Source organism: Neodiprion fabricii, chromosome 3 (genome assembly GCF_021155785.1).
Source record: "Neodiprion fabricii isolate iyNeoFabr1 chromosome 3, iyNeoFabr1.1, whole genome shotgun sequence".
In the NCBI taxonomy this organism is placed as follows: domain Eukaryota; kingdom Metazoa; phylum Arthropoda; class Insecta; order Hymenoptera; family Diprionidae; genus Neodiprion; species Neodiprion fabricii.
Genome location: NC_060241.1, coordinates 642,725 through 665,252, shown reverse-complemented (window position 1 = coordinate 665,252; position 22,528 = coordinate 642,725). Strand labels below are relative to the sequence as shown.

General features: G+C 43.1%; 3 protein-coding genes and 1 non-coding gene across 4 annotated transcripts; 3 read left to right on the top strand and 1 right to left on the bottom strand.

Moving 5' to 3' along the window:
* Nucleotides 1-6,831: 6,831 nt before the first annotated feature.
* Nucleotides 6,832-9,196, top strand: LOC124177973 (TGF-beta-activated kinase 1 and MAP3K7-binding protein 1-like). Its single transcript, XM_046560986.1, has 6 exons — nt 6,832-7,037; nt 7,188-7,425; nt 7,499-7,631; nt 7,726-7,966; nt 8,096-8,352; nt 8,432-9,196. The coding sequence occupies exons 1-6, from the start codon at nt 6,947-6,949 to the stop codon at nt 8,891-8,893; spliced, it is 1,422 nt and encodes a 473-aa protein (XP_046416942.1). The 5' UTR covers nt 6,832-6,946; the 3' UTR covers nt 8,894-9,196.
* A 166-nt stretch (nt 9,197-9,362) lies between these two features.
* Nucleotides 9,363-14,821, bottom strand: LOC124177972 (4-hydroxybutyrate coenzyme A transferase). The gene is made up of 6 exons (XM_046560985.1): nt 14,496-14,821; nt 11,605-11,757; nt 11,260-11,499; nt 10,692-11,096; nt 10,337-10,603; nt 9,363-10,233 (listed from the first exon to the last, which is right to left on the bottom strand). The coding sequence occupies exons 1-6, from the start codon at nt 14,680-14,682 to the stop codon at nt 10,049-10,051; spliced, it is 1,437 nt and encodes a 478-aa protein (XP_046416941.1). The 5' UTR covers nt 14,683-14,821; the 3' UTR covers nt 9,363-10,048.
* Nucleotides 14,822-15,377: 556 nt separating this feature from the next.
* On the top strand, nt 15,378-15,449 carry Trnae-uuc. The gene has a single exon. It is a non-coding gene; the product is annotated as a tRNA-Glu (tRNA).
* Nucleotides 15,450-15,889: 440 nt separating this feature from the next.
* On the top strand, nt 15,890-19,781 carry LOC124177971 (V-type proton ATPase subunit B). Its single transcript, XM_046560984.1, has 4 exons — nt 15,890-16,049; nt 16,961-17,427; nt 17,526-18,191; nt 18,267-19,781. The coding sequence occupies exons 1-4, from the start codon at nt 15,959-15,961 to the stop codon at nt 18,531-18,533; spliced, it is 1,491 nt and encodes a 496-aa protein (XP_046416940.1). The 5' UTR covers nt 15,890-15,958; the 3' UTR covers nt 18,534-19,781.
* The last annotated feature ends 2,747 nt before the right edge of the window (nt 19,782-22,528 follow it).

Here is a 22,528-nt window from a genome sequence, read left to right as displayed (position 1 = left end):
CGCAGTCCTCCCTCCTCCCTCGCGATCCTCGCAAACTCCCGTTCCATCCTCGCTTCCTGCTCCCTCTGCTGCAGCGAGCTTTTCATCTTCCTCTCGAACTCCCTCGCGGCCATCACCGAGGGATGATCTCTGCCGTACTCCACCCTGAACTGATCCTCCTCCACGTCCGGCAGCTGATAGAGACCGCGCTGCGGCGTCGGACAGGGTGGCGGCCCTCGTTCCGAGAGGTTTATCGCGTTGTTACCGACATTCGCAACGGCGAGGACGAAGTCTCGGCGGGCGTGCTGCAGCTCGCACAGCCTGTTGTTCACCGAGGCTGATTCAATGGCGTCCTGCTCGTCCAGAGTCTCGTTTATCAGCTGCATCGAGCGATTCGCCGAGCCCCCCGAGGTGTCGGGTAGCGCGACGATCGTCGTTCTGCACTGGCTGACAGCGCCGGGTGGAATTACGATATTCTGGACGGGTCCCTCGCCGACGGGTTCCGCCTGGACGACCTCGGCGTTCATCGACTGCGCGAGCTCGCAAGTCTTCTCGCTTATCGCCGAGAGTTCGGCGCTGGGTCCCGGGCTCCCCCGCCTCGGCCTCGGCATCATCGAGGAGTGGGCCTGGGGCGGTGACAGCCCCCCCTCTCTTCGGTTCGGACTCCTTGGACAGGATCCGGGTTGCGCACCCTCCGCGCCTTTCCTCGCCCTGGTCTCCCGCATCTTCATCAGCTTCTGGAAGGCCGGATGCGAGACCGCGGCCTCCTGCAGGGCGCCCTGGGGCCTCCAGTCCTCCCGAGGCTCGGCGCAGGGCGGGGGCGGCCGCCTAGGCGGCGATGGGGCCTTACGTTTGGGCACGCGACCCCCGGGAGGCGGCGGGCGTACGGCCCGCTTTTGGAAGGTCGCCTCGTTCCTCTGGGCGGCGAGGTTCTTGGTCAACTCCTCGGCGTGCTTCATCCGCGCCAACATCGTCTTCGTCATCGTCGGCTTGGTCATGTCGATTCTGCGCGGCTCCGCCGGCGGCGGGCCCTTCGTGTAACGAGGAACCCGTGGCTTCCGCTGCACCCCGCAACTCGCACCGATTCGAGTAGCCTCCGCCAGATCCTTTGCCGTTTGCTCCTTGACGAAGGCCGCCGATTTTGCCGTCCTTAGTTGCGCCGACCGCGTCAAACTCGGAGGATTCCTCGACCCTCGAGCCGCCCCCGACGGACCCGCTCCGCACTGGCCGCCGCGACCGGCAAGACCGGGTCTACTCGCCATATCATCGACTTCCGGAGATGATTTTGCTTCTCTGAGCTGTTACTTTCACACAACTTTCAGCGAAACTGTTTTTTCCGTTACTGCTGGGATACCGTAGCGGATTGTTTTCTTTCGGATGTATCGAGGAATTGGCATAAAGATGTGACTATGGTGGATCGTTTGAAGAGGAGCCTTTCGTTTCTGTCCGTAGTGCGTATTACTCTGAAAGCGAATTACAAGGTGAGATGATGTAGGTATGCGGTGTATGTGATAATTTTCTTGCAATTTATTTTCATTGTCAATTTTAGAAGGGAATATAGTATGGCATGCACGGAATTTGATCGAGTACGATATAAATGCTACAACAGTATGTATACTTACTTGAATTTTGGTTAAATTTATTTGCCGAAAAATTGATTTTGTGTTTCGGATTTTTCACAGAAGTTTATCCATTTGACATTTGTGTCGGTTTTTTTTTTTTTTTTTTTTTTTTTTATTTCACACACTTCATAACTTTGTCCATAACATTTGAAAACGTGGAAAATTTATCGACAAATCGACCCTGCCGTGCAGTTCAGGTCATTCGTAACCGAAAACACGCCTCCTCTGCCTGTTCCGTATACCAATTGCTTGGCTTATTTTTTCAGTCAAAATCTCCAGTTCAACACGCTTGATATGAAGCCGTCCAATTCAAGTTTAAACGATGTCACTCCGCACACATCAAGCAAACTATCTAACAAAGATAAAAACTCGAGCGGTAGTGGAAAAAAAATGACTCCAGCCGGAGCTTTTCTCAAGGACAAACACCCGGAACTATTCTTCGTCGCTCCACGTCCCGGAGGATATTTGAAACACGTCACTTCACCTCACAAGGATCCGTCTCGAACCGAGATCGCTAAAGATGTCGAGTACAAAGTGAGTTTAGCACCGTAAAGTTGTCTTTCTCTCGATGAAAGTGCAGGTTTAAGTCGCCAACTGAGACCACAAATTAAAATCACGTTTTCAGAACAACAAATCGACAATATTAGCCGCAAGTGCGGACGCGAAGACAGTATCGATCAGCGAAGTACTAGATACGCAAATGAAGTGTTCGAATTTTCACAAACCTTCCAAGGATGAGGGAAGAAACAATTTGGTCGGTATTTATCCTGAGTCGTTATTTATTAAGTTGGGGAGTGGTGGGGGAAGATGGGCCCGTCCTACTCGCTCCGCCCCTTAGTCCCACCAGTGACAAGCTAGGCCCATTCCTACGTTTCGTCGTCACCCCGACGATTGGGCGCCGGAATCTATCCCCGTCGCAAGGATTTGACGATATGACGACCGCCGCGTACCGAAGAGACAGATCAGTCAAGACCTGGGTAATGAATGACTAATGAAAAGAAAAGTCAAATAAATCGATGACTCACTCGTAGTCGCGCTGAAAAATTGATACCCTCTGGCAAGGTTCCCTACTCGCACAAACAACTTTTCGTCCTCCCTAAACGTACCTGTTCCACAGCCATTTGGGCAACTCTTTGTCGACCTAATCAGTTTCAGTCGCTTCCTCCAGCTACGTACGAGTCTCCGTCATAAACTGAGGCTATGACCGCGTTTGTTCCAGCCGACGATTTGCTGTTTAAAGAATTCAACTTTTCCACGTAGAAAAAATAATGAAAAATGCTACCGTTATGGTATTATCACGGTATATTAATTGGGATAAAAAAATAAATAAATAAATAAATAACTACCGAGTAAGGAAATGTTTTGCAAATTTCGTACGAATTCAGCCCTTCGGGTATGTCAAATTGCGGACTAGCCCGTTTTGCCTGAATATCCCCAACAGAGTCTAGATATCCACGTATCACGGTAATGAAAGCTTACCCGAGAAGAGAGGTGACGACGATATTAGCCCTACGTTTGATTCGCTGTTCCAAGAATATCGGTAATTCCTCTCCTTAATACTTCTTTAACTTGATCGTCGGTCGTTTCGCCATTGAGCGGCCCCAAGAAAAACTTTCGGCTGCCGTACGTACGCTGCAACACCCAAAACGTTGAGACGAAGGCGAAAGGAAGCAATCAATGGGTCTAGCTTGGCAGGATAGGCCCTCCTCCCCCCGCCACTCCCCAAGTATCAAATATTATTACGAGAGTTCCTTTTGTTTGCCAAGAGTAGGTACGTAGGGTAGGGACAGACGAGGTGCGCTAATTAAGGAAATAACGTTACAAGTCGAGATTTTAATCGATGAGTCATCTGCTTTCAACCAACAAAGGAAAACCTGACAAAAGACGAGCGTCGACCGCATAGTTGAAAAACTGCGGACAAAGTGAGTCCTACCTGAAATTTCTCGAATTTTTTTCCAAATTACCAAAGATTGGGAATTTATTTATTTAATTGCATCGGAAGATTGTTAACATCAAATTAACTATATTTTACTAGGATTCGGAAAAAGTCCTATAGGAAAAGTTTGACGCTAAAAGTCTCCCGATGCAAGTGAATAAATAAATTTGAGTTTTTTTTTCAATTTTGAAAATATTCAAGGAAATTTCACACGGGTCCACTTTGACCGCCTTTCTCCTACTTCCGGTGGAAAAGATTTGCTCGTATTATTCGCTGCAGGTTCGAATGTGCAGCATCGCATTCAGCACGGTGATGATGCTGGCGCAGCACGCGTACAAAGACATCACGATAGAGCACGTGAAACACACCGAGGCTTATTTCCGGGGGTTGAAACAGGCCGACGGATATCCGCAGAACATTGGCCAGCTGATGCAGGTAATCGCGAATCTAAAACGATCGGGTAAAATCGTGACGCCACCGCCGGATCAGGAAGACTCCGACGACCTCGAGGATGACCCCGACGACATTCAGATCTCCGACATAATCAATTGATTCGCTAATTTCGCACGAATTTCACCGCGCGCACGTGCGATCGTGCGTGTGATTACACTTCTTAGTCACGCTTTTGTTTTGCGACAGTCGTGTTTTTTTAACCAAAAAAATTTTGAATTAAAAATTAATAAATTACGGGTGGAATAAGCACTGCGCGTAAATATTTTTCTACGAAAATGTGAAGATCGATTCAACGACACCGTAAATCGTACTTGCCTGCATCGTCACGCGTCCTCGTTATCGTCCGAACGATGCGTTCGGGCAGAGGATCAAGAACATCGCAATCCTCGGCGACTGGGAATTCCGCATCGGACGGTTCTAAAAATGGTCGATCAAATCGGACGAGGAGCGGAACCGGGTCGAATTCGACCCTTAAAAAAACGGAGTGAGTTGATATTTTTCTTCGGATTAAGGCATGCGTGTGCCGCGTGCAAACCGTGCGTAATATCTCTGCTAATTTCGACTCTACGCAGCGCCGCGAAGAAACCGGGTAGGGAAAAAAACAAGGACATCGTCGACATCCAGCCGCTCGTCTACTCCTTCAGAGTTCCGAGCAAACCGTCCCCCGGATCCGTGATGAACGCCCTTCTGCCACCTTCCTGGCTTCACCAAGACCACGCGTTTGGCGTTATCTGGATGCTTTTTCACCCGGACAAAAAATACGTCGGTAAATAAGAATCTTCGATGGAATTATGACGGAGAAGATCCTGCGGTGCATAGTACGATGTTATTAACCGAATTGCCGCTCGGTCCCAGGCATAACTCAGCTCCATTGGTGTCTGCTGTTTCTACTGGAGTTGAAGAACACCGAGGGCGAGTACACGGGCGACGTGAACGTCTGCATCCAGGCGGTCCAGGACGACCTTATCGAGCAGTACGCTAAACTCGGCAAAGCGTTGGAAAATGAAGAGGCGTCGAAGAGCGGCGCGAGGGAAACTTCGAGGATTTCGAAGGACGGCGAAGACGACGAGGGACCGGAAAAGGAGCAAGGAAACGTGGGAAATTATCGACAGTGGGGGGGAAAGAGAGTGCATGATAAGAAATTAAAAACTGTACAATATTCTGTCGTCATTCGCTACAGGAATCGTCATCGCCCTCCGTTCGACCGCGAGAAGATAATAATAGGAACGTCGAGTCCGGCGGTAGTTCTCCATCGGTCGAGAAGGGCGGTAATGTCAGTCTGACCTACAACGAGATGATGTCCCGAGGGCCGACTCCGTACACGGAGCAAACCCCGTTAGAACAGATATACAGAGCCGGAGTGCCGGTGACGATCCCCGACGACGCGGTCACCTCGACTCCCGATATCACGACACTCCTGACCCCGGACAACTCACCACCGGGTATTGTTTCAAGGGAATGAACCAGGCGTGTGTTCTAGCACGGATGTACTTATATCCTGGTGAAAATAATTCTATTAATTTCCGTGAAAATATCTACGAAGTTTTACGCAACTTTCTATGCAAACGTACAGGATTTGGGTCGATCCATAGTTTTTGAACTCGAGATTCCGTAACGATTCGTACAGTTTTTCGTAGATTATTATTATTAAGAAAAACTACGAATTCACCCAAATCCTGTACTTTTGCATAGAAAGTTGCGTAAAACTTCGTAGATATTTCCATAGAAGTTCGTAGAATTATTTTTCACCAGGGGTTTTTTCACCAGGGTTCCTGGTTTAACAGAATAACAAATTAGCTAGTTTTTCCGTAAGACTCACCTATTGAGATAAGGTGAGTTGAAAAATATACGGCAGATGCTCTAAATCCGTCTAGATCATACTCACGATAAGAGAATGAGAAGATCGGTCTTCGGAGGTAGACCCGAATTTATCTTGATTTTTAAAAGATGATAAACTCAGCTGCCTCCTTATCGAACATTTTCAGACGTACCTTTAACCGACATGGGTACCGAGGAATTGGTCAATTTTTTGAACGTCTCTCGCATGGAGCAGGTCCAGAGGATCAAGAAAGATATAGAACGGTTACACGATTTGGAAAAGTGAGAAATTTTGATTACACGGTGGTAAATGTGGATGAATCGGATACACCGGATGCAGCATCGGTATACAAGAGTAATGATACCGACGTCGGGTTCCAGGTTCCTGGAAGGGGTTGACAAACAGGGGTTCAAAGGATTGATCAAAGGCGACCTCGCGCGTCGCCTGGACAAGCTGGACGGCGTTGACGTCATCGGGGAAGTTGAAACCATGCTCAAATGACTAGGATCGAATTACCCGTAGCGTGACAGTTGCAACTGGCTTCGACGAAACTGTCAGTAAATGTCTAGTCAACGCGCATGCAGTCCGTGGAAAATTTCTGATCAATGTATTTCGTTCGAATTGTAAGCGAAACTTTAGAATCGTTGAGATGGAAATAACTACGTACCGCGGGCTTCGACATAAAAAGTCATCTCTGCACCTACAGATAGACAACCGGAGTTGCAATTTGCCATCTCACCGAGCTGATTTTTCCAGGTTTAGGTCCGGTATCACAGATATGCCGTTTTAGCTGCGAGTTGCGAAGTAAAAGACAGAATTATCGTACATTCCATACTACTGATAAATTGTAACGTATAAAACAATATAGCTGTACATCATTTGAAACGTACCGATTCTCTCGACCCACGATCACGTTCATTATCGTTACTTTTTTCTTTCATTTGATCCGATCGCTCGATAAGCTGCGTGCGTAATCTGTGTTTGATCGAGTGATTTTCATTCGCTGGCATAATTCGCCCACCTGACTCATCTCGAATGGCATGCATAGTTCATAATGCTATCGTAATGGGAAATGGAGGTACGCGTCAATCTCCGTGGGTAGGAAACGCGTAGTGATTGTAGAATAAAATCGTCGAGATGCCGACCAGAGCAGAGAGGCCTAATTTGCTAACGTATCAAGACGCCCAGCATAGTTGGACCGACGACTTGCCCGTTTGCAAACAGTCAGGTAGACGATTGACAATTCCAACAAGTCCTAACCTAGTCTAGCCTAACTGAAGACTACTCACAAATAACAGAAGTCCAAAATGTTTGATGAAAAACGCTCGAATCAATTTCTAATTGAAAATGGGTGAAAATTTTGATGGCGATTCCATAGGTGTGGGGTTTTCAACGAATCAAATATATAGGGAGGATGGTGGCCGGCAGGAGGATCATCCGTTCGAAGACCGTAGTTTTCACTGTCGGTACGACGACTCGACTTTTTTATACGGAGTTTTCGATGGACACGAGGGAACGAAGGCGGCTACTTTCGCGCTTCAGCGTATGGCAGCTGAAATTCTCTTAGGACAGCTCAGTGGCAAATCGACCGACGAGGAAGTTAAAGAAGTATTAAGGTAAGTAATTTCCTATATTTTTGGAAAGGTGAATCAAACCTAGGACTAATATTGTCGTCGCTTCTTTTCTCAGGCAAGCTTTCATTACCGTGGAACGTGGATATCTAGACTCTATTGGAGATATTCTGGCAGAACGGGCTAGTCTGCAATTCGACATACCGGATGGGCTGAATTCGTATGAAACTTACCAAAAATTTCCATACTTGGTACTTGTTTTTTTGTTTTACGACATATGAAACAAACGTTGTAATAAATCTACTGTGATCGTGTGTAACAATTGTTATTTTTCTTTCTTTTTAGGTGGACAAGTTAAGTTCTTTGAACAGCGAATTGTCGGCTGGGACAAGCGCGGTGGTAGCCTTAGTTTACGGCGGACGCTTATACGTAGCAAACGTCGGAGACAGTAGAGCATTACTCTGCAGAACTGACAGCAATCAGGTCTTGAGAGTTGTGCAATTAAGTGTAGATCACGATCTGAGGAACGAGGATGAGCTGTTGAGGCTGTCTCAGCTTGGATTGGACATTGACTCTGTTAAACAAGGTCTCTATAACAATAAGTTACCGTAATAGGGCGAAATGAGTACAAAACAAGACAATTTAGAGAATCCCCACCCCCAAATATTTTTCTTTGACACATCAGCTTGCTGTAATCGTAACTTTGCTTCTCTAGGTTCACACCTTGGAAACCAGGAAAACACGAGATGCCTTGGCAATTACCTAGTCAAAGGGGGATACAGGGAATTTGAGGAATTGGCATCGGCGAGCACAGAGCCAATAATAGCAGAGCCGGAGATACACGGCGGTATAGAACTCGACGATTCGTGTAGATTTTTGCTGCTCATGTCGAGAGGTCTCTACAAATCGCTGGAGGAAGCGACTGGAACTGATCAGGTCAACAAAGAGTTGGCCCAAATGGCCGTCGAACAGGTACGTTTATGAACAACGGGAAGATGTTTGTTCGAGTCTGGTCAAGCGAAAGTGATTCACGAGAACTTTTTGTCTCCAGTTTAGGGTACAGTCGACATTGACGGGAGTGGCGCAGGCAGTAGTGGATAAAATAGTGAGGATACATCATGACGTCAACATGAGCAATTCCCAGAATACGTTGACTACTGGAAAAAGAGACGACATAACATTGTTAGTGAGAAACTTTAACTTTCCTTTGCCCAACGTCCTAAAAAGCCCTACTATTCAGTCGGTGAGGTTTAATCCCGACGTGCAAACTGTGCCCGTACCATCGCGAATGGACAATGACTACTATTCGAGCAGCGGAACAAATACGTCCGATCAACAAAACTGTGATACATCGACGACTGAAACTTCGACCACTTCAGACATGTACCCACCGGGTGGAAAGCCCGTGAACAGAGATACTAAAATCAAACCGTACGTCGACTTTTCAGAGTATTTCAAAACTGTTGAGACGAGACGCGAGGAGGGAACCTTGCCAGAGGGTATCAATTTTTAAGCACGACTACGAGTGTGTCGTTGTCTATTTGATTTTTTTTTCATTAGTCATTACCTAGATCTCAACTCGCCTATCGTTACGATTATTATTATTGATTCTTTTTAGGGATGCACTGTAAGATATTTGTAATATTATGACTTTGTGTTAGTAAATTAAGTTTTTCGTGATAACTGGGCCATTATTATCCCTTAATATCGTTGATCAATTTGCTGCAACAACCGGACAATGCAGTCTTGATCACATAGCATTCATTAATCACATATCGGTAAAATGTCATCTCGTTATTGAAAATGATGGAAACGATATGATAAAAAAAAATATATATATATACATATATTTCTTTATAAATTATTTATAAACGATTGCTATACTATTCGGAAAATTTAGATTTGATCAGTTATTTTCCCATCCCAATCATTCGTCACAATTTTCGAAATCACTTTATTAATGTTCTAATTGAGCTGAACTCTTTTTGTCGCAAGGCAAAATTTTATTTTATTATGTACATTTTTTTAATACAACCATCGCCCAATCGGACAGTTAAAGAGTAGTTTGCTGGTTTGTTTTCTCCCTCACTGTAGGATCAAGATGATTTCAGGATCGAGTTTGCGACAACCATGAGACTAAAAGGCTAAGTTCCTGTTGGTATTAGTTTATTATCCGTGTATACGATTACTATACACAGTGACATTTAAATACTTTTTTTTCTTCTATCGTCATTATCTATCCACAGATAACTGCACCCACGTAAGACGTTAAAAATAAAATGGTAAACGAGGTCTAGAATCTCATTGCGACTGACACGCAGTACGTTTCTGGTTTAGTCGACGATCCAATATCTCCAAGTTTCTTCCATGTAAAGATCGGAATTCCTGGAGTTTTGTTTTTGATTGTAACATTCAATGTCTGGATCGGCTGCTCTCTTATTCACGACGATTAAAATCGTTAAGGAAATACATTTTGGCGCATTATAGCTGAGTTATACCAGCAAGAGTTCAGCTAGGGATAACGTGATTTGTTTTAAAAAAATATAATCACTGTTCCTTCGTATTTGCATCACGTCTGGCGTATAAACCTTACTATCTTTCAAAGGAACAAGCATCATAATTTTTAGGTATTATTTTAGGCTGTCAGAGTGTATCGGTGCGTCTGGACTTAGGGACAAGGCATGCACTTCAAACGTTCAAACGCCGACTTTTCCAAAGATTCCCGATGATCGGGATGTGCAATATTTATCAGCGCATGCGCTCTCTGTCGCAGCGTTTTACCAAACAAGCTTGCTATTCCATGTTCAGTGACAACGTAACGAACATGAGCTCTTGTAGTAACCACGCCAGCTCCTAAAACCAACAAATAAACATTAAATAGTCGTCGCACAGTCGCGTAATTTTTTTTTTGAACTCGTCATCAACGAGTTGAAAAAATTCAACAAGCATTTCTCACCTAGTTTCAGTACGGGTTGTATTTTGCTCACTCCTTTGTTCGTTACAGACGGTAACGCTATGATGGCTTTTCCCATGCCATCCTTACCCATAGCAGCTCCGCGTATGAAGTCGACTTGTCCACCAAATCCAGAATACATTCTGGTGCCTATACTGTCAGAGCATACCTGCCCAGTGATGTCGACCTCGATGCACGAATTTATGGCAGTCATTTTTGGCTGCAGGGACACTATATGAGGGTCGTTGACATAATTGACCACCAACATCTCTGCCGAGAACGGGAAATTGTACAATTACTTACTACTATTTTATATTTTGCCTCTAAGACAAATTAAATAGACCGAGTGGCAACTAACCGATAAACGGATTGTTGTGCATAAAATCGTACAACTTTTGGGTGCCAACGCAAAAAGACCCGACAATGCGTCCCTGGTGCCTGACTTTTTTATTATTTGTGATGCAGCCCGTATTGACAAGATCGACGACCCCGTCGCTGAACATCTCACTGTGAACTCCCAGGTCTTTGTGACCCTTTAAAGCGGATAGAACCGCATCAGGAATGCTCCCTATGCCCATCTGCAACGTTGCTCCGTTCTCGACAAGATTGTCCGCTATGAGCTGGCCTATTTGAGACTCAACTTTGCTCGGTGGTTTACCTCCGTGAGTCGGCAGGGGAGTGTGATGCTCGACGGCATAGTCAAAATGACTTTGGTGAATAAGAGCATCGCCAAATGTTCTAGGCATGTGCTTGTTGACTTGTGCTGTCAAAGTGAATCATGTAAAGTATATAAAATCTCCGTCTATTCCTCGTACGCAAGAACTACACGATACTTTCTGACAAGACTAAAAATTCTCTCTGCAAGAATCGATTACCGTAAAGCAGAAGAAAGGCTTTACAGATTATTACCCTGATGTTTCACACACCTATTATTATCTCGGAGTTAACCAAGGCTGATCTTACGGAATCGACACTTGTTCCCAACGAGCAGTAGCCCCTCGAATCCGGGGCACTGACGTGAATGAGGGCCGCTCTTGGTCGCAATATTTTTTGCATAAAGAGCTTTGGAATTTCGTGAAGGAAGATGGGGATGCTATCGGCTCTGCCCTCGTTTACCGCTGCCCTGACGTTTCCCCCCATGAAAACGCTCATAGATCTGAAGTGTTCTGAAAATTGAAAATAAGTTTAAACGTAAAAAACAATAATATCGATTACAAACGACTACACAAGTTTTTCGGTAATCAATACTCCGTCGAAGATGTTTCACGTACTCGCGACTTCCGGTTGTGCGAACGGAGCCTCCCCTTCGAGGTGCATATGGACAATCTTGACATTTTCCAAGTTTTGGCATACTCCGTAATTCGTCAATGCTCTAAGCAATTCTAGCGGAGTGGCTGCTGCGCCCTGGGCAAACACCAGATCGTCTGAAAGGAGTTAGACAGTTATTCACATCTTCAATCCAATCAATCGGTATTCGCTATTTCGATGCTAATTGGTGGAATTGTGCAAAAATCTTTTACCTCTCACAGGTGTTTTCAAACGCGAGTGTGGTAAAAAAACACGATTAACAGAATCGTCCACATGTTTATTTCCGTTTTTATTCGATGCCGAATACTTTAGCACAAAAGAGCATCTTGCAGTTTTCGTAAATTGTTTGCTTGACAAGAAATGATGAAAAAAAAGAAGCGGAAAACGCATTTGGATAAATCATATTTTAACGTGCATACTTATACTTACCCACTAAACTGTAAAATTTGGCCTTATTTTATAGACCATGCGGTAGTATCAGTTAATTTCCAAAAACCGGATACACGGGCGTGCGTTAAAAAAATTTTAAACGAGAGAACATTTCGAAAAAAAAGCGACGCGATTAAGACAAAAAGAATATCGTACCATACAATCTCTGATCTGCACGAATTTCGAATTGTTGTGACATTCTATAGAACCGGCTGTTATTCTTCCGCACATATATGTATAATACTCATCAGTTATCAGTAGAAATGGAGATAAAGTTCCATACTATAGAACAAAGCTCGTATCTAGCATAAGGAATTAATACCGATATCTGTATACACGTATTTTTCACGAGACGAAAAGAAAACAAAAATGTACAGAAATATTTATAATGTATCGCGGGTCACTCGGGTCGTAGTTCGGTGACATTGCGTATAGTAAACAAAAAGCGGAACGAATACTAAATAGCCATGTATCGCGTGGCTTGCAACGAATGCTGTACAAAAAAAAAAAAAAAAAAAGTGTAACATCCTGCAGTTGCACGTATCTTTAATACGTGTATATATATAAGATAAATTTGACCTGATCGGTGAAGAATTTACGTCTTCGGTTAGGCAGGCATTTTCGAATGGACTTTGTGACTACACACGCGTTTTGTCTTCCTGAAAGTAGGCGTTAATCGTCGTATCGTTTGTACGTTATATGAAAACGAAAATGCAAATAGCAAATACATGTTTCAATCTCCAATAGAAATACGTACAGTCGGAACGTTACGATACGCGTATTCGTACGCAGCGGTCGAGTGATTTATCGACAGCGTTATTATTAAAACCACGAGTTCCAAAGTCCTCTTTGAACCAACCACAAACAACAACCGAGACGTCATTAAAATCTACGGTTATACGTCATATATTACACATTTTGACATGTTTTAGTGTTTACAGAATGAGCATTGTTGGGAAATCAGCGCGTATTATAGTACATATGCAGAAAAAGTGTAGTGGATTTAATTGCTCGTAGATAAAACCGCAGACGTATGAAAAAACCCGAATCGAATGCACTATTGACATACGATGCAAATTGTGCCGCAGATTAGCCGTTCCAGACTCTACCAGATCATCACCCAACGTAGCGGTTGTGTTTTCGACCTTGTCGTCAGCAATATTCCCGCTACATCCGGACGGAATTGAATCAATTATCCGTAATATACATAATTCGTTATCAGCTAGAATATACTCAGCACATTGTCCGAAGAACAATTGAAATCGTACGATTGTTTTTGTTTTTTTCACAATGAAAACAGTCACATCGGCAATCGCAGAGAAAAAATGACGCCAGCTCGGTATACGCAAGTCGAATCAATAGAAATTCCAATCGATGTAACGGGGGTCGAATAATTTCTTGATCGCGTAAACCGTCGTCGGCGAAAGAAGCAGTTTCAACTTCACGTTGGAGAGTTTCGTTTACAAGTCAGCGTCCAATAACATAGAAGCAAAGCTCCAGATTAGAACGGTAATAACTTGTCATTGCATTTGGAAAATGAGCTCCTGACCCATATATCCGCGAAGCTGTGTAGTCGACCGAGTTATTTCAACGCTGAAATCTGCCTGTGTAGTGGTCAACTTGTTTTCATTTCTGTAGTTGGAAGCGAGCCATTAGATGGCTGAAAATTAATTGCAAGACTGGATAAACGTGGAATAAAGGCGCTAGTCTAGGTCGGTGCCGCAAAGATAGTGAACACCATAAACTTTCGCATACTTTTATGACCGGTGTCGCAAACCCAGCATTACGTTACACGCAACCAGGTACGAATGCGTTTCAAGTTGTCACGGGATAAAGTGGCGACGTGGAACGGTTTACGCACGATCACCGCATACAACTACAATATAAGAACCTATCGCAACACGTACGAAGAACACATACGTACACGTATCAAGATTATTATCGGGCTAAATTGTTGCGCTTGATTACAACAAGGCTTGCGATCAAGGCTTGGCTGTTACAAGAGAGTTTCAGAGCAGCCGACCTAGTTGCAATGATGCATATACATCGATCTGAATAAGAACGGCAAATGAAATAACCGGGGTGTATTATCTACGTTGAATTCGGAAGGGTTAAAAATAATCCCAGATATTTTTCCCTCTCTATCGATCGCTTCGCTATCCGCGTCCAAGATTCGAACGACAGCGACGCCTGCAATGAGGGGAGTCTCGGAAAATATCGGAATCGAAATCGCCGTGCTATAACGTTACTGGTAGGTACGAAGTTCTGCGTAGGCAAAATTCCCGAAGCTTTTGCGGAGCTTGGTGTATAAACGGAGAGGACCGAAAACTGATCGTGAGTGGTTAGGACCGTGGGTATGGAAACTACGCAGAAATGCATGAAACGAATTATTGCAGGTATGATCGCACGTCTGGAATTGCAATACCTGATTTAATGCAGGCCTTTTCCATGGCTTCGTCTGCGGTCGAAGTCCATACGGGCTGCTTGTCGGGAATGGGCATTCCCGGTTCCATGGAATAAGTGAAGTAGCTTTTCGAGGCTTGGCATCGCGCTGGCCAAGAGGCGGTGAGCGTCCTCGTAAGGCAAGCGACCCGTTTCAGTGCAGCGGCCATAATCGGGCATCTAATTTAACCAACGCACACCCAAATGACGGAAACAATATCGACGCGTTGCACCGACCTCGTTACTGCTCGCGCGACCAAACCGGCCGACGGCAAGCTTCTGACTGCCGAATGGTCAGTGCCGATGCCAAGTGTCGGATCCACTGCCTCAAACTCATTCCGACCCGCGACCAGCGTTGCCAACCTAGCGGACCGATATTTCTTCGAATGGCGCCAAAACCATTCTGCAGATTTCTTATATAGACGGCAGCATAATAATCCATATTTCTTACGTTCAGGAGCGGTGTTTGCCGGTATCGAAACTCGATAAGTACGAAAAATTATACATAATATATTTCATTTTTTCGCTTTATAACGTGGATAATTTTTCTAGAAATATGATAACAATAATTACCGAACGAGTCAACACAGACAGTATTGCAATAAGACCGTATATTTGTTTACCTGACATTATTTTTACCACGCAAAATTCTACCGTAAAGTATCTCAAAATATTCTGCACTCAGGCATCTGATGTCAGCCTCGCTTTCAAATGTGGAAATAGTCCATTAGTGGGCCGCAATAAGATGCGCAGAAGATATGCAGTCCAACTTCAATCAGCCCTAAATCAGCCTTAAATCGGATTGTTACGCAATAAATATATAATACTATTTGAAGTGTGCCAAAACCCAAATCGTAAACATCTCTCCCATATGGTCTAGTGGCTAGGATACCTGGCTTTCACCCAGGAGGCTCGGGTTCGATTCCCGGTATGGGAAATTTTTTTTGTTCGTCCTAACAACGGCTTTGCTACTGATCTTCGAATTTCATAGATTTATGCGATGCACGTAACTGCCAAAGTATCATCCGGTGTTTACTCCCGTTTGAATAGAAAAAACCACAAAAATTATATTACTCTCTCGAAATTATCGCAATTAATCCACGCGACGATCAAACGACAATTTGAATCACGTAATCGAAATCGGTAGAGTAGTATAGAGAGCTGCTAAGAGATCAAGGTGAATCGATGAAGAAACAGTTCCGTCATGTCCCACTCTTTGAATGATTCTATTTAATGAAAGCTCAAATTTTCGGCTACCAAAACTCCGTCATTAAATGCTATTAGCTCCAATATCGTTGGTAAAAAGTAGTTATGTTGATCAGCGCGAAGCGATACTCGGGTCACGTGATCGCACGTGCCCGAGTTAGCCGCGGTGCTAGTCGGGTAGGTGATTTCTGCTGTTCAGCCGACTTGCAGAGTGAGCATTGAGCCTGACAAATCGTGACGATGTCGTACTCCAACACTCTTGGGGCTCGCCAAGCCCTCCAGGAACACGTTCTCGCTGTTTCGAGGGACTTTATCTCTCAGCCGCGGCTCAGTAAGTACATCGAGAATAATTTTTATCCAAAATATATACTCTGAATAGCCGATAATCAGACGGACAAGACGGCTCTCCGAAGTGGGCGTAGTACCTCGGGCCCGAATCAATGCCTGTTACAGGGGTCAGCTGATCTCGTCGAAGTTTGCTTATCCGACTAAACGACCGACTCGACTCGTTGTACGAGCTGGAAGAAAATAATTTACGGAAACAAAAATACTCCACGGACAAATCGCTCACTCTCTTACTCTGTAGTCGTTCTCGCTATTACGCGAACGTCATGTGACTCGATTGCAGACGACGATTCTCTCAACTGTAGTAATCCTAACTCTTCGCCTTCTCCCCAAGTTATCAAATGCAGTTATATCTCCGTTCGTAACTCGTTGCTCGATCAAGCTACTCGGTCGTTCGAAATTCTGCGTCCCATTCATCGTGAAAGAAAGAAAAAATCGTCAACTCTTCAGGGGACGTTATAGCCGCACGCGTTGCAAAATCGTTCGAAAGTTGCGTTCACGCGTTTACGCGTCAAACGATTCGAGAATTACTGATATTTGCGATCCCGAGGCGGGGTATCCTAGACATTATTTTTTTCCGCGATCCCTGAATGTCTCGCTTCAACTTGGAATAATCGTTTCATTTGTGTAACGAAAAAGTGGCGAGATAAGTGGGCGTAACCCTCTAGTGGCGTATGGCTCTGGTAGCACGATCTCACGTGACGCGATTTGTTTAGGTAATATATTTTCACGAATGGTAAAGTTTACCGCGTATCCCGTAATATTTTCCAAATCGTGGGTACATATTTCGCCGACTTCTCGTAAATAAACTGTACTAACTCAATGAGAAATTACAGACAAGAATATACGTCATGATATTAATACCGACGTTAAACGATCCGTTCCATTAATTTTCAGCGTACAAAACCGTATCCGGTGTGAACGGTCCACTGGTAATCTTGGACGAGGTGAAGTTCCCCAAGTTTGCTGAAATTGTGCAGCTGAGGCTTGCCGATGGATCCCTGCGATCTGGACAGGTCCTTGAGGTCTCGGGATCGAAAGCTGTCGTACAGGTGTTCGAGGGTACCTCCGGAATCGACGCCAAGAACACGCTCTGTGAATTCACCGGTGATATTCTCCGTACCCCCGTCTCTGAGGACATGTTGGGTCGTGTATTCAACGGCTCAGGAAAACCCATCGACAAGGGACCCCCGATTCTCGCCGAGGACTTCCTTGACATTCAGGGACAGCCCATCAATCCCTGGTCCCGTATCTATCCAGAGGAGATGATCCAAACTGGTTTATCCGCCATCGATGTAATGAATTCTATCGCTCGTGGTCAAAAGATTCCAATTTTCTCCGCAGCAGGTCTGCCGCACAACGAAGTAAGGCTGAGTGTTTTTTTCTTCCGAGTATTCCATTCGCAGCTGTATTTATTTTACCAAAATACTAAACAACCGAATTCATATTTTCCTTCGAACAGATCGCCGCTCAAATTTGTCGTCAAGCTGGTCTTGTGAAATTGCCTGGAAAATCTGTGCTCGACTCTCACGAGGATAACTTTGCCATTGTCTTCGCCGCTATGGGTGTCAACATGGAGACGGCACGTTTCTTCAAGCAAGATTTCGAGGAAAACGGTTCCATGGAAAACGTGTGCTTGTTCTTGAATTTAGCCAACGACCCGACCATCGAGCGTATCATCACTCCTCGTCTGGCTCTTACCGCCGCCGAATTCCTTGCTTACCAATGCGAAAAACACGTCCTGGTTATTCTAACTGACATGTCTTCCTACGCCGAAGCTTTGCGAGAGGTTTCAGCTGCCCGTGAAGAGGTACCCGGACGACGTGGTTTCCCTGGTTACATGTACACCGATTTGGCCACCATATACGAACGTGCCGGACGTGTAGAGGGACGCAACGGATCCATTACCCAGATTCCTATTCTTACTATGCCCAACGACGACATTACTCACCCTATTCCTGACTTGACCGGTTACATCACCGAGGGACAGATTTACGTAGATCGTCAGCTTCACAACAGGCAGATCTACCCACCCATCAACGTACTCCCGTCACTTTCCCGTCTCATGAAGTCCGCCATTGGCGAAGGCATGACCCGAAAGGATCACTCCGACGTTTCCAACCAGCTGGTAAGTTTTTCACAGGTTTAACCGGTAGCTTCTCAGTGAGGATTAAGCTCAATTCGTCGTTTGTTTTCATTACAGTACGCTTGCTATGCCATCGGTAAGGATGTCCAGGCCATGAAGGCTGTCGTCGGTGAGGAGGCTTTGACCCCTGATGATCTCCTGTACCTTGAGTTCCTTGGCAAGTTTGAGAAGAACTTCATCTCTCAGGGCAGCTACGAAAATCGTACGGTATTCGAATCGCTTGACATTGGCTGGCAGTTGCTTCGTATATTCCCCAAGGAGATGCTGAAGCGTATCCCAGCTTCCACACTGGCAGAATTCTACCCCAGAGACTCTCGCCATTAAGCGTATAAAGTAACTGTTGTTTAATTGGCCGACAACATCTTTTACGGGCCAATTAAATGTCACATATACATACAAAGAACGACAAATAGCGAAATCGGTTGTAACGTACCAAAAGGTCTGTGTTATATATCATGTAATATACTAAAACAGCTGCTACACTAAAGCGCTACCTATTGATTATCGAAAGTATTACTAAGATCCTTACGATTTTTTTTCGTGTATCAAACACGTCCGTCACAGTGGTAAAACGATTACGGTTTACGGTTTCAATTCGTATTCAATAATCTAATACCATCAACTTTGTTTCGAGATCCTAAGCAATTCAAAAGGTATATACCTAGTCCGGTACCTTGAACATTAACAGAGAGATGAGGAGATAATTTAAAAATTAAAGAAATTTGAAATAATGAAATGAATAAACTGATGGCCGATTTGATGAATTAAAAAAATAAAATAAATCTAGCCACGCGAGATAAGACAATATTGTAAATGTTTTCTTCTGTCATAATATTAAAATATACATATATGTTTTACTATTAAATTTAGGGCCGTAGATAAATCGTACATATTTCATTCTAGGCATAGGTATTAGAGCTATATTAGCACGTTAAACTGAAAGTGAAAATCATCCATTGAATACTTTCAACGAAAGCGTCCCATGTTCGAAGTTATTAATTCAGGAAGGAAAAGTACCAAGACGACGCTTGAATTTGGGGATTACTGAGAAATCAAAGCAGCTTACACCAAGGCCAAACGTGTTTTATCGTCCGATAAAGTATAAAGCTACGCACAAAATCATGGTTTCGACGTATTCCTCCATGCCGAGCTAGTGAACTCTACAAACTCACAATTATCTTTACGCGATGGGATAAAGTATACAGTCTATTAAAGGGTCGTGTAAATTGTAATATATTGTGTATTCAGTATTGTAAAAAATTGTTAACTAATCCAGTTCACTTTGAATCAATGTCTTATAAATGGCATAAAATTGTCCCTACATTCCAATAAGACCGTAAAAACGATGAACAAAAGAAACTATTCTTTACAAATAATATGTGAAGCTGCATCATAGAAGTTCGATTCTCCGATAACCCTGACTGCTGGTTTACATTTTAAAACTTGGTTACTAAACTTGCGCTAAATGGAAACACATTTTCTTTGAGAGAAAAATTTAACTATGTTGTGAATATCTGTATCACGGAGATTATAATTAAACAATAAAAAAAAACCATTGTGTTAATGACGAATGTAAAGGAAGTCATTTATTGCCCTAACCCACATATTTGGTATGTCACGTAACGGGATTCTTTTACGACTACTACATTGTAAGCATATTCGAATGCTAGTTCGAAACTAATTACATAGATTGCCATCAATTACACAAAATATGAGTTCAGTAATTAATCCTATTTGATGTAAAGTCGAGTGTTAGAATTTGTGTCAACGGAATAGAATATAAAATGTTGGTTAATTCGGAAAAAATGCAACAGAAACAGTGTTTATGTTTTAATCATCTTAGTACGCGCATACTAAGACTTTTGCTTCTCGGCTGGATAGTTGATTGTAAAATTGTTTCAAATCAACAGGTCATTAATTTTTCAATAAAATTAATTACCAATCCAAGTTTAAAAGTGGCCCAATCGAATTTGGCCAACATTTGAAACGCTTAAAAATGTTTGCTATCTCATGCTAACCTGTAGTTAACATGAGTGACTAAGTTACAAGTGTGAGTTTGGAATACTTTCATCGTGGTACAACTGAACATTTTCAAATAGCTAACAGCCAGAAATAATGAGTGACTTTAAATTCATGCGACTCACCCATGCTGCAACTTGACAATCGGTCCAGCCTCACCATCCGAAGTGCATCCTTTCTGTCGTGAATTAGATATTCTTCTGGAGAACACTGAACAAATTTTATATTTCCATGGAAAACACTTAATAAATTTTATATTCGTGTGGAGAACACTGAACTAATTTTATATTCCTATGGAGAACACTGAATAAATTTTATATTCCTGTGGAAAACACTCAACAAATTTTATATTCCTGTGGAAAACACTCAACAAATTTTATATTCCTGTGGAGAACACTGAATAAATTTTATATTCCCGTGGAGAACACTGAATAAATTTTATATTCCTGTGGAAAACACTGAACAAATTTTATATTCCTGTGGAAAACACTCAACAAATTTTATATTCCTGTGGAAAACACTGAACAAATTTTATATTCCTGTGGAAAACACTCAACAAATTTTATATTCCTGTGGAAAACACTCAACAAATTTCATATTCCTGTAGAGAACACTGAATAAATTTTATATTCCTGTGGAAAACACTCAACAAATTTTATATTCCTGTGGAAAACACTGAACAAATTTTATATTCCTGTGGAAAACACTCAACAAATTTTATATTCCTGTGGAGAACACTCAACAAATTTTATATTCCTGTGAAAGACACTGAATAAATTTTTTATTCCTGTGGAGAACACTGAATAAATTTTATATTCCTGTGGAAAACACTCAACAAATTTTATATTCCTGTGAAAGACACTGAATAAATTTTATATTCCTGTGGAAAACACTCAACAAATTTTATATTCCTGTGAAAGACACTGAATAAATTTTATATTCCTGTGGAGAACACTGAATAAATTTTATATTCCTGTGGAGTACACTCAACAAATTTTATATTCCTGTGGAAGACACTGAATAAATTTTATATTCCTGTGGAGAGCACTGAATAAATGGCAAAGAATAACACCAATGGAAAAGTCACGATAATTTTTCACCCCGCAAATTGAATAAATCTGCTTTCTAAAATACGCGAAGCACTTGTTAGGATTCATCGAGACTACATTTTGATTAAACGATCGAGTACAGAGGATTGGGACTTGTGTAAATGATTTCGAATGTTACCTGAGTTTAACTCGCAGCGAATGGACATTGACGCGGTGAATTTTTCATAGTCTAAACGACTTCGCCGTGCCGGTTGATTGCTATATTCATACCTCTGCGGCCTGTATCCCTGCACGCGACAAATTGCAAATGTAAAAAACAGATTATTCGCGGCTACTTTTCACATTTCTTTCACTTCAATAATGGCAAATAACAACCATACGATAACGGCACGGCAAGACTCGACTGTTAAATTAGCGGCAAGAAGGAAAAACTTCTACCGATTGTCAGTTGTTTTTACCCGAACCCCATTTTATACGTTACGAATCCCGCTAAAATCTGTTGACCGCGAAGTAAGACGTTGGTCGTTTACACAAAGCAGTGATGATGAATGCCAATTGAATGCACTTTAGCTACTACCGACAAATTTTCCTCTAAATTGTGGTAAAATATTCTGATCTCAGTTCTGTACAACATATTTACAACATGAGTAAATATCGAATGAAATATGCATACGGGCAACGGCCATCGTAACGTAATTTTTTTCGACCGACTTGTACATTAAAATAACGAATATTACTCACAATTATCTTTCCAGTCACTTAAAATCGCCATGTGAATCACTTAGGACAGCATGTACTCAATATAAAACCGTGAAGATGAAATATGGCATAATTTTTATGGTAAATTTGGTGTAACCGAAACTGCGGAACGTTCGCACCCCCGGCGTTAGATTCGAAACTGCAAGAACAGACAACTTCTGGTCACTGTTCGCAGCATACCAACTGCACAGATTTTTTTCCGTTACAGAAAAAAATTTAATTCCGTGCACAAGTATCGAAAGAATCCAGTCGCTACACGCATCTCTTACCTATGATGAATTCTTGGTCATGAATTTTATCGCGAAGAAATTTCGTACATCTAACCGGGATTAATGTAAAACGGAAGCGTTGAGAAACCATATCCTATTAAAGAAAGCCAATTCTAGACAATAGTTTGTGCCGGTTTGATGACAAGGTAAGCAGAGTGCATGCCGGTTAATAAGGATATCATTTAGTATTTGGTCGGCACGTCAGATTCTTCATGTTTTTCCA